Source organism: Mesitornis unicolor, unplaced genomic scaffold (assembly GCF_000695765.1).
Source record: "Mesitornis unicolor isolate BGI_N332 unplaced genomic scaffold, ASM69576v1 scaffold386, whole genome shotgun sequence".
Taxonomy (NCBI): domain Eukaryota; kingdom Metazoa; phylum Chordata; class Aves; order Mesitornithiformes; family Mesitornithidae; genus Mesitornis; species Mesitornis unicolor.
In genome coordinates, this window is record NW_010192744.1 from 4,241 (window position 1) to 16,972 (window position 12,732).

A 12,732-nucleotide genomic window follows, 5' to 3' on the forward strand; every position below is an offset into this window, starting at 1 on the left:
CAGTGTTTCTATGTATTATTTTTGCTTTGTATCCATTTGCTTTCAAAACAGTGAAAGCAAACAATGTCCCTGTTGCAGTGATGCAGCCTTCTCATAAAGAGCTTGTCATTTCTATTGTAGCAAAAATTATACATAAATGTCTTGTAGCACTCCACTGTGCAAAACTAATGTAAGGCTCTCCAGTCTTGAGTATTTCCTGCCCAAATAGTGACAGGCTTAAGTGTTACATCCTTGTAAACCATTATGCAAACAATTGTATAGGACTTTTTTTTGTCCATAGATGACTGCATGTAGGACTGGTGTATTGAGAATACAATTCACATATCCCAGCAGTTCACCTTCCTGAGCCCTTCAGTTTTCTGGTGTGCAGGGTGCAGGTTTGATTACTGAGTTTTCACACAGATGTTCGAGTGAGCTCAACGTTACACAGACCTCTTGTTTCTTGCACTAATGAGAAGTGCCATAGTTTTTGCTCAAGGGAGCAAATCGGTGTCTGTACCTTACTTCATTGCTTTCTGTATATGGCTGAGATACGCATTTACCTATATTTTTTTTTGTTGCTAGGGTCAGGATAAAGCTAAACAAAGCCTTGATTATACTTTCTTCAGAGAACAAGTGTTGGTATCAGGACTTTCCTTGTTTATTGATGAAATCTTTGCAATGTCTTTCTTAAATTGCAGCTCTGTTAACAAAAAAGTCAAAAACTACTCGTACACCCCAAATTGCAAAAGTAGTAAAGGTATATCAGAAATAAAATTGCCATTATTACTAAATTTAAGGATTAGTAAAAGTAACTAAGGTTTGGTTTGTAATGAAGTTGTCTGCATTTAGGCATATCTGTGTGGTATCTAAACTCCTGTTATGACAATGAAAATGTAGTCAATGGACATCAAACCCAAATTAAGTCACTCAGTGGCTGTTTTGTGTGGCATGACTGAGTTGTGTAAACCTGGATTTCTGATGTCAGGCTATCCGATATAGTCACACAGGTCTTGCAGATGTGTCCACTGGGACATCCATTCCCTTCTCCTTGACCCATACTTTCCAGTCCAAGATGCCTTAACCTGAAACAAATGACATTAGATATCTAAGTGTTTGATCAGCTGAATCACTGCTATGATTCCCTGACTGTATTAAATACATTAACTATAACAGTATCTTGGGCACCTACCAGACTAAATTTAAATTTCATACTATGTCCTACCTGAGGCTACAGGGCTTTAGACAGCTAAAAGCTAAAATCTGTTGAATAAAAGGAGAGAAACTTCCCGAACGCTGCTGGTAGGACACAATAAATTGGCATGTGCGTTCTTGAACTGCAGTGCATCCATCTAGCAGCAGGAGAGATATCATCTCATGCTGTGTGTAACTGGATGATTCCCTCTCAAGATAATGAAAGCTGAATAGGAAATGCATGGGAGAAAATAAAGGTATTAAAAGTTGAAAGGCATATGATGATTTAGGTGTAATGAATTGATACCTAACTAAGAAATAGACAACTGCTACAGATAAAAAGAAAAATAAAATCTCATTAAACACGACTCAAAACTTCCAGTGCAATAATTTGCTGACAGTTTAGCTAGAAAATACTATATGAGTATTATCAGCATTAAATTTTGGTCTTGGATGCCTAAATGCTCCTTCTACCAAAGCTGCTATGGCAAATGGATGCTCTTTTGAACGATCAAATGCCTTGCATCAAAATTGTTTAATGAGTCTCAGCTCTGATTCAGCTCAGTTCTTCTACTGCAGTACTGATGGATTTGAAAACATTTTAGACACTCATTTCAAGACATTATTCTTGCATTCATTTAACTTTGTAGTGGTTTTTGTATGGCATATATCAGCCAGTTGCAGCCTTACTCAGTATCTCTGTTTACATGAGTGTCTGGGCTTATAGGAATGACCAGTAAGCTCTTAGTAGTGGTAAGAGATCTCTTACTCAAAATGCTGATTTCAGTGCTTCAAGTAAAGGGAATGTTCTAGCAGGTCTCACAAGATCTGTTCAAAAGCCCTGAAAGATGCTAAGACTTCTTGAGACTGGAATCCTCCTTACATTTTATGTTCATTCCTTGGGTCCAGTGGCATTAAAGCGGTTACAGCACTCCGTGTCACAATGTGGCACAAACTGGAATCCAAGTTGGATTTACTACAGAAAAACTTCAGATGTACTTAGGACTTCGGGTGCTTTTCTGTCTGGTGCAGAGGAGTCTTATCACTGTGTGCCTGGCTCTTCAATTTTGTCCCATCTGCCCATTTTGGTTGTGTCTTGGGATCAAACTCTGTGTAGGTAAAATGATCAGAAGTACCACCTGCTGCAGGGGCACTTGGCATTGTCAGGTATCTCTGAATTTTGGCTGCTTCTAAGGGATGTGTAGAGTATAAGATTTTAAATTTATACAACTCACTTTATTCCAAAAGTAATTTTATCTCTTTCTTTTTTTTCTTATTCAACCATAGGAAACTTAGTGCCATGCCTTTATGCTCCTCATTTTTGAGAGGCCTACTAACATCTGTTTTTTTAGGTGCTTACTAAAATTTTCATGAAGATAACTAAACTAAAAAAAAACAACAAACAAACAAGAAACAAACAAAAAAGTTTTCTGGTTACTTCTTAGCATTAATGGGATGCAGTCCCATAGATCCAACATATTCTTGACATTATATCTGAGTTTGAATATATGTCTTTAGATACTTTATAACAGATATAAGTAGTTATTACTCTTTTGTAAATATACATACAAGAAAGCAATGAAAGCACTACAAAGTTGAGGTTATACCATTAGACTAAATTAAATTTACCAATCTCAAAAGCTGTTTTTCAAGGTCAAGGATAAGTTTTTGACTTTCCTAAGAAAGGCTCAGACTTATCACAGTTTTTTCCTTTATGGAGAACCCTACCTTTCGTATGTTGACATTAGATGCCATTACATATTTCCGTTCTGCTCTGGATTGTGAAAATGTTCATATACACCAAGGAATATGGTAGCTTTTCAATGAATGATGAGTAATATGCACATCTGTTGGATTACAAGGAGTTCAAGTGTGCTGTTGTCTCATTTATGTAGGGTTGCACTTACAACGCCACAAACCAGTTAGCTTTGAGTTTACGTACTTTTAACTGTGTGAAAGTAACCATACTGCTTTAAAGGAAAAATAACACTTTCAATGTTGTCCTGTTTTTTTCTCTCATTTGTTCAGTGACAGGCTCATAAGTGCAGTAATATATGTAGCCTGAGTTGCTTGCTCTGAGTGTGCTTTTGTTCAAAGTGTGCTTTTTCTTCACACTTATTTTGTTCAGAAATTGGGAGCTAAATGGGGGAAAAAGAAATGTATCTTTCTCAGTTTACTTTTTTTCCCTGCCTATTTTTGGTGTTCCTCTGTGGGGAATTAAGACATATCTAGAAATGTGACTACTCATCATGGGATGAATTGGAATAAATAGCTGCTTTTGCTCCTGCTACTTATCTTGCTACAGCCACTGTAGATTGAGCAGTGTGTGCCTCACAATTCTCTGAAATAAAATGATAAGGCATATCTTACTCCTGAAATACTCCCTTTCTCTTGTGTTCATTTATTGTAGATTTTTTTTCTTCTTTGCAATGCAAGGATATGCTATCCTTTTCTAATGTATTTTTTGTTCCAAGGCCCCTTTGTTAGATGAAATTGTGTGTTTCTAATCTGGCTTTTCAACCTCCCACTAACAATTGCAACTCTGCATCTTTGGAATTGTGAAAGATTTTAAGCTATTGAGAAGCCAGTTTCAAGTGGAGGTCTGAAGGACACATGTAGAGTCTCCCTTTCATCTCCATTTAGAAGTGGATGGGTAATTTTTGGGTAATTTAAAAAAAACTTATGAGCCATATTTCTGTATTTGTGTATTTTCACTTTCTGTTGGCAGACATTGATAATGTGTTCTTGTCTATACCTTGTACAGCTAGGAACACTGTAGGTTATTTTGGAGAATTATCAACTATTTTCGTTTGCATTTGTATTAAGCATTGAAAGTGTGTTAAATAGCACTCATAAAAGTATTGCTGTCAATATTTTTACCAACAACATTCAGCTAAAAGAAGAAACTGTGGAAGAGACTTGATGTTTGTTGCATAGAATAACTTAGTTTTATATCTTTATATATCTGTGTGTGTGTGTGTTAGTCTTGACATATACCTAAATAAATTAGCAGTACTTCTTATTTTCAAGCATTTTCATGAAATACTCGGAATCCAACCTGGAGAAGCACGTTTATTTCTCAATGGCCTTCAGATTGACCTGGATTTTCATGATCCGTTTAGGTAAGACAGCATATTTTATCTGAAAATTATATAATTGCAAATAATACTGGAGGAGTTGTGCTCATGATGATAAATAATCTCATCTGTTGCATTTTAGGGGCCAGGAAGTGCTCCACTAAAGGGAATACTAGTTTACAGTGGTTTTAATATGAACATTGTATAAGTAGATGAAAACAGTATTTTTTCTCGGAAAATTATTTGTAATTTGCTTACAATTTTTTATTACTCACCATGTAAAATTAATTTGGAAATGAAAGGGATTCAACGTGTATGTATTAGAAAAGTGGGAAAAGCACTTAACTTACATTTTTAAGTGCGTTCATATCCCTATTTCTTAAAAATTACCAAAAAATTGCAAGCATTACATCTAGATACACAACACCTTGGGTTATTTCTGGCATGCTTGTGAGTCTGTGGTTGGCCACCTTTTGTAACAAGTTCTGTTAATGCAGAAATAATCTGCTTTTTGGTATAGGAAATCTTTTTTTCCAGTTTGGGTAATTATAGTATTATTATTTTCTGTGTGGCTTGCCTCTTTTATGCAAGCACTCATAAAACTGTGAACATTTTCCCTTGCTTTCTTCTGTATTTTGTCATCTTTGTCCTGCTGTTGACTACTTCAAAATCATCTTTGGTGGCTTGCAAACTCTCAGTATATCTACTGATGTAAAGCCTGAGGGTTGTTTTTTTTTAATTTTCCTATGATTTGTCAGAGTCTACAATTTTTTATTGTCTATTTTTAACTCAAAATGTCCTTTTTTCTCCTTGATGGAGATTAAGCTTTCTTGGGTTTAGCATTTATAGTTGCAATTTCTACTTAATTTTTTTTGCAGCCAGAGTTTTGAGATGGGAGTCACTTGCATCTTTTTCAATAATGATGCAAATACTAATAGCACTTTTTAATGCTAGTGCTAGGTTTAATTTCAATATAATTTAGAAGAAACTTTTCAGACTAGAGAAAGCTCAAAATGAAGAAAGATAGACATAAAGGCATTTGGAAAATCAAGCCTTCTGTATTTTAGCAGATGAGTACTTCCAGTTTGTTTCCATTCTCGTACTGAATTTTCAGATTTCCTGTTTGGTCTTCTGGGAAGGAGTTTTCTTCTAGAGGAGCAGCTATGTGTTTCCTCCATGCTGTTTTCAGGGTTCTGCTGTGATGCAGATTTAGGGCTTGTCTGTGCCTCCATCACATGCTGCCTGCATCTCTACACATTTCCAAAGCTTTCTGTTATTTGTAGAATATGTTATAATTCTATTTTGAAGTAACTTAAAGATGTAGAAGTGTAGTGTTAGTAATTGATTTTCTTTTAAACATTTGACTGCAGAAGACTACAAAAATACTTTTAATACTAAAAATAATCCTTGTGTTAAGTCTTTGGAACATTTATTTCTTTTTATGTCATGACAAAAGTTCTATGTGGACATTACGCTTTTTTTTCCTCCTGAAAAAGCATCTTAGAGACTCTTAAACTGGAAGGAAAAGTGATGCATGGCCTTCATGAACTTGGAATCAAAGAGGAGATCCTGAGTAGATTTATGAGGTTGCATATACATCCTACAGATGACAGCTATGCGCTAGATGTTCGTCACTCTTCGATAATAGTGAGTGATTAAACATTTATTTCAATGTTACATATTTGGTGCTATGCATAAGACAGTAGTTTTTTGTAGTGTAATCACAATGCTAGACATAAAACCATATATCAGTAAGCAGTGTAGTAAAATATTTTGGAGGGTGGTATCCCTTCAATATATTTTAGGAGTAATTTTCTTTAGCCTACACCTTATTAAAATCTTAAGAGGTAAGAAAAGAGGAGTGTATTTGAGTGATTGCACACTCATAGCTATAGAATTTGACTTTACAGCAATTAATCAAGTTATGCAATATTCTTGTATTATGCAAGACTGCTAAAGGTACTTTTAAAGGTATGATAATTGGATTGTGGAGAAGTTAGTAATTTTTTTCTAATTTTTCAAGGACTTTGATTTTTTTTTCCTTCTTTTTCGAAGTTTATGCAGTGTTCATTACGAAGGTTATATGCCAGTGAAAAAGGCACTAAAATACTCTTTTTCACCTGAAAGAAGCATATTTCACTCTTCTGTTTGCCAAGCATAGACAGGCTTGCACAGAAAACAGTAGAGTAACAAATTTGTCATATATTAGTTATTTTGATATATATAAAGTGCTGCTGCAGTTTATAGATAAATACTATATTTATTTTACAAGTTGGTTATGCTATGTTGCGTACGTATTTGTGTGATATGTTATGACCTTTGTGTTGTGGAAGTAGTATGCACATGTGCTTTTATTCACATCCTCATACAGAGTATAAAGGATCTGTTTTTCCTTTTCCATCTATTATTACTGCAAGTAAAAGCCCTGAACAGTTTGATTGGAAAAGAAAAAAAATTAATTAGAAAGAAGCTATTTTCTTACTATTTCAAAAAAAAGAGAAAGCACTTCACTCTTTCAAGGCTCTCCATGTGTTTTAAAATAGCTATGTTTATACATATTTTACTCGGTGTTATTGGCTGACTCATTAAATGACTGGCTTTTTGGTTTTTGTTTGTTTAGTGGATTAATAATATAGAACAAGATCACAGCTATAGCACATGGCCTGCAAGTTATCAGGAACTGCTAAAGCCCACATTTCCTGGAGTTATACAGCAGATTAGACGCAATTTATATAATTTGGTAAGTTTGGAGAACTTATTTTCTTTGCATATTAATATGTGGATGGACAATTTATTGAAAAATACGCATGCTGTATTCATTGTTAACATAGGTTAGAATTTCATGTTTTCTATGTGGGTCTGCTAATAGTATCGAACATCTTTTTGTTTAGTGAATCATGTATGATTATTAGTCTGGCTTCCAGAAGTGGTGTTTCTGCCTTTTATCTGTTAACTGTAACAGATCTATTTTTGGTGAAGTGCCTTATTTCTATGGAAGGTTTCCAGAATTCTAAGTACTGTTAAATTTTACATTTACAAAAAAGACCTTCTCGCCTGGACTTTACTCAGGATCTAAATACATATATATCATTGCATTTTTGTGTGTATTTGGCTGTGCAACAAAAGGATAATAATAGAAAAAGACAGTAGATATATCCAGGACTACATAATCAAATTAAATTCTTCAAAATGTGTAGGAGTGAGGCGTCATAGGTGGTGCTGACACAGGGACCCTAAAACTGGAGTTTGTGAGCCTGTTGATCATAACAACTGAGTATTCTCTGTAACAAGAAAAAGCTATTTTTACAGCTGCTTGATTTCTGAGCATTGTTAACTTGTGAATGTCAACCTCAGTTAATTGAGATGTTATTTATTTTAGATGCTGCCATAAAAAGCAGTATTTTAATTCACATGTTATTTCTTGGTTTTCAGGCTTTGTAAGCAAGCTATTAATCTTCTCTGTATATACCAGGCAACTGAGTATATTATAAAGTAGCCTCTTGATTTAGTGAAATCCTTCACAGAGTCACCATTACATTTGGTGAAGTAGCACCATTGCTGAGATTCGGAGACAAAAAATGAAGATGGAACTTCTGCACTAGCAGGCCACCAATGTTTAGAGGAAAGGAAGAATACATACCTTGTTTTAAGACTATTTTAGAAAATGCTGCCAGTTTCATGAAAGATTCAGGTTTAAGGTCTCTTTTCAAGCAATGACATTGTGTTTATTTGTCACTGAAAACTGCCAGTTGGAGATGTGAAATAACAAAAGGTCTGCTTGCACTGCCTTGATGTATACTTTACGAGTTCAAAGGAATACCTAGGACTAGCACTGAAGAATATAGGAAGCAAGTTATTCCAGTCCTGTAAGGAAAAATAACTTGTGAAATTCTTCTGATTTATGGGATAACCTAATAGCACTCTATAACCTCTGTGCCAAAGAATTGATGCAAACAAAGTTCTAAATATAATATGGTTACAGTTTGACAGAGGAATGCAAACTTATATACTTTTTTGAGTAAACCAGAAAAAAAAAACATGAACTAATCTCACATGATAAATAAAGCACCACTGAGCTTATTTGTAATTTTTGATGAATGCTAGCATCCAGTGAGTACTTATCTGGGAAAAATATGAAATATAATTTGCTTAAAAACAACACAATATGAATACTAATCTGAGGAATGAAGGAAACTCTGTCTACTCTGATGGTACAGCTATACTTTCAGCTCTCTTGCACAGAATTGCAATACTTTGACCTGCATGACAACTTGAACTTGTTTCCTGGGTGATATTTTCTATGTTCACTGTAAAAAACAGTTCTTACTCACTGAATGAACAAATGCTCAGTATTTCATTTTATCGTCCCCATATAACTCACAGTTTTCTGCCTCCTGTACTATACAATACTAGACTTGGGTGCAGTTTTGTTGTGAGATTTTCTGTTGCTTTCCATGCTACATATAGTTAATTCACCACTGTGAATGAATTTTCTTAGTACAGTATCAAGACAAGGTGATGATAACTGTCCTTGCTTTAGAGATTAACTGAGGTACAGAAAGATATTAGTTATAAAGCATGCTAATTATTAATATCTTGTGGCCTTATTTTTCCTCTGTATGTAGCATACTGTATCACTCAGTAAATTAATAAACAGTTGTTGCTGATTTAAATTGAAATTTAAATTACAAAAGGTAATTGTGTGAATAGCAGAATCATAGAATGACCACTACCCTCTGGATGCAGCCATCCAGCCAGTTCCTTATCCACCGAACAGTCCACCCATCAAATCCATCTCTTTCCAGTTTAAAGAAAAGGATGTTGTGGAGGTCTGTGTCAAAAGCCTTACAGAAGTCCAGATAGATGACATCCATATCTCTTCCCTTGTCCACTGATGTAGTCACTCCAAGTGACATGAAGTTCAGTATATAAAAAGACAACCGAAATGCAATCAATATGTAGTTAAAAATGCATGTTTATAATCATAGAATCGTAGAATGGTTTGGGTTGAAAGGGACCTTGAAGATCATCCAGTCCAACCCCTCTGCTATGGACAGAGACACCTCCCACTAAATCAGGCTGCTCAATGCCTGATCCAACCTGGCCTTGAACACTTCCAGAGAGGAGGCATCCACAACCTCCCTGCATGATGAAGCATAAAATGTGTATAATATGAAGTAGTTTGCATGTGTAGTCAAAGTTAAATATTGGCATAGATGCATATAACAACTATATTAGAGAAATCTACAACATGTCATTCAACTATAATCTGAGAGGGAGGGTTCAAAATTCTTAAAAATTATTCTGCTGCATTTCAGCTGCTCTAGCAAAATCATTATAAATTCTAAGTGGAGTTGCAGTTCAAAGCTGAATAAATAAGGTACCAATGTCGTAATTAAGTCTGCATAAGGATAATCTACCTATGCAGACAGATCCTAGTTTTAGATTCTGTGCATGTGTGAAAGATCTGATTTTACACCTGAAGCTACAATAAGTGAAAGGGAGAGTACAAAGACATGTGAGACAGGAAGAAAGAATTCTTTCCCAATGCTCCATTATTTAATTAGTTTTAAGTCAGTATATTCTGTTCATTTATTTTAGTTTGGTTTTCACAACAGAAGAGAGTTTGTTGAAAGAAGTAATAGAAAAATCAGCATTAGATCCTTTTTAAGTAAATGTCAGGTTCATTAATTAAAACAAAGTATTGGCACAGAGTCTTTCAAAGGAGAGTAGTGATATCACTTGGTTTGAAATTCAATAAATGGTTAAATCCTGTTTTCAGTGTTTGGTCCAATTTCATTAATTCTGAAGTTATTTTCATTTATACTCTTAATGTTTTCTTACAATGAATGCTCTAGGAAATTGGAAACAGTTGGGGCACACAGCTCCTTTAGAAATTTATATTCTTATCTTAGATTTTATGTCTGAAAAAAATAAAATCACATATCAAAAATAAATATTGGCTATATAATATGTTTTATCTTCTTAGGTACTTTTTGTTGATCCTGTCGAAGAAGATACAGGTGATTATCTGAAACTGGCAGAATTATTCTATCATCATAATTTACCACTTAGGTAAGAAAAACTGAAAGTCTTGAAGAAATGTCTTTAAAGAATGTTGCTTTCCTTTTTACCTCTTCACTTTCTATACTCCCAGGCAAAGATGTGAGTTCAGATCAAGTCCAATGGAAAAACAGTCTAATAAGGCACATTTGTTACCCACTTGTGTTGAACTTACTTGGGCATTATGTATTCTTCAGCTAATAGGTTGCAGGGGATAACATACTTGAATGTGTAGAAAATGAACTGCAAATGCCTGATAAAAAGTCATCTTGTCAAATCGTTCTACTGGGTGCCCATGTGAAGTTGCATTTTATGCAAAATATTCTGTGAGTAAAACAGAATTTGAGGGCATTTTTTAATATAGTTCTTTCAACTGAGGTTGCCTTACCTGATTTTGGTTTTATATAAATACTTCACACAGAATTACAGAACGTCAGGAGTTGGAAGGGACCTTGAAAGATCATCCAGTCGAACACCCCTGCCAGAACAGGATCACCTAGACTAGGTCACACAGGAACATGTCCAGGCGGGTTTTGAATGTCTCCAGAGAAGGAGACTCCACAACCTCCCTGGGCAGCTTGTTCCAGTGTTCTGTCACCCTCAAAGTAAAAAAGTTTTTCCTCATGTTCAGATTGAACCTCCTATGCTCCAGCTTGCTCCCATTGCTCCTTGTCCTGTCATTGGACATGAGAGAGAAGAGCCTGGCTTATTCCTCCTGACACTCACCCTTTACATATTTATACACATTAATGAAGTCACTCCTCTAGGGCTTGCTTCATTTGATGAAAAAGTAGGTAATTGTAGTAGATGTGTTAAAATTGCTGTGAATGGAGAATGAATGGCAATGGAAGGGTGGGGAAGCCCCAGAAGGTAAAAAAGGCAACAGAGGGGCTAGTAAGAATGACATATATTGATGACAGGGCATCAAGACCCCAGTGTGTCTACATGCAGCTACTCAAGACACCTAGTTCAGGAGAAACAAAAGGTAGATTATGCTCAGACTAAAAAAACAAACCTGAAAGTTAAGAGATGATGGCAGGAAAGTAAACAATGCCATAACCTTTGATCAGATAAGGGAAGAAAGGGCTGTTAAGTAAATCCTAATGACTCCCAGAAATCTTAGTTAACTGTCAGCTTTTTGTTCCTACATGCTGGATAGATTACTCAAATGCAAGCATCTGGTTCTTCTCTGATATTAAAATGTGTGCAAAACTGATACTGTTTTAAACTGTATGATTTTTTGTTTGTTTGTAGGATTGGATTTGTTTTCATTTTAAGTACGAAAGAAGAAATTGATGGAAATGAAGATGCTGGAATAGCTCTTTGGAGAACTTTCAATTACATTGCAGAGGAATCTGACATCTTTCAAGCCTTTACCTCGATAATTAATGTCAGTTCTTTCACAAGAAATCACCTCATTCTTTTTAAATTTTTTAAAAATTCATTACTTTGCTATTTAGTTGGGGTTTAGCTACCTTATGACAACATGATATGTTTGCATTTACTTTACATGGAAACAAACTGTTAAAAATAAGTATAGTGTTAATATGCTATAGAATGATTTGCAGAAATATTTTCCTCCTTCAGAAAACAACTTATTCTTGTCATTTTACCTATCTACAGGCTTCCTTCAAGAATGTAAAAAGGTAGATGCCTACCTTACAGCTTTCAGTATATTCTTGCAAGTAATTATTCTGTATTATTAGTGCAGTGTATTATTAGGCAACATGATGTTGCCTGCCTTTGTATTCTGTATCTCTTGAAGTCCAGGCATTTTAATATCATTTTGGCAGTCCTACAGACTTTGAGAAACTCTGTTGCTCTGTAGTGTAGAAAGTGAAACAGAGTAAGACAGGTTCTTAACCAGTCATGTTTGAGGTGTTCATGGGTATAGAAAACACAGAAATATTCCAGGCTTGCAGCTTAATGAATGAGACAGGTTCTGTGTGTGAGAGAATACAGGTTCATGTAAAGGCATGAATTTCGGAGATGTTTAGTGCCTAGAAACTATTGTTATGGAAAAACTGGAAGAGCTTAAGGTAAAAGGGTTTGAAGTAATTAGGAGTACTCTGGAAGAGAAATAGAAATCCACAAGTGTTAGGAGCTGACACACGTGTGACCAGATCACAAAATATCAATTTACAGTGTGCTTTTATAAATGATTTTATCCTGTATTTAATTTGTTTCATAATACAAAAAGGAGAGGTTTATAAATATATTTAAAAGATAACAACAATAGAATCAATAAAATGCAGGTTTGAGATATTCAGTGCTGTAGAGAGAAATGCACTGTTCCTCATTTGAAGAGAAATGGATTGAATAATTTTCACTTCAAATCTCTTTTGTATGTTTAATGAAAGTAATAAAATCTTATGCTATGAAATAAAAAAGCATTGGTAAGGAAAAATTATGACTGTAG

General features: G+C 34.9%; 1 protein-coding gene across 1 annotated transcript in view; it reads left to right on the forward strand.

The window, feature by feature from the left end:
• Positions 1–10,329, forward strand: part of LOC104542769 (UDP-glucose:glycoprotein glucosyltransferase 2-like) — a gene marked incomplete at its 5' end in the record, with an annotated part of 14,352 nt that extends 4,023 nt beyond the window's left edge. Inside the window, 4 exons of the mRNA XM_010187196.1 lie at positions 4,204–4,295; positions 5,747–5,897; positions 6,871–6,990; positions 10,240–10,329. Coding sequence (XP_010185498.1) covers positions 4,204–4,295; positions 5,747–5,897; positions 6,871–6,990; positions 10,240–10,329 — 453 coding nt within the window. The remainder of the gene's footprint in view (positions 1–4,203; positions 4,296–5,746; positions 5,898–6,870; positions 6,991–10,239) is intronic.
• Positions 10,330–12,732: the final 2,403 nt, after the last annotated feature.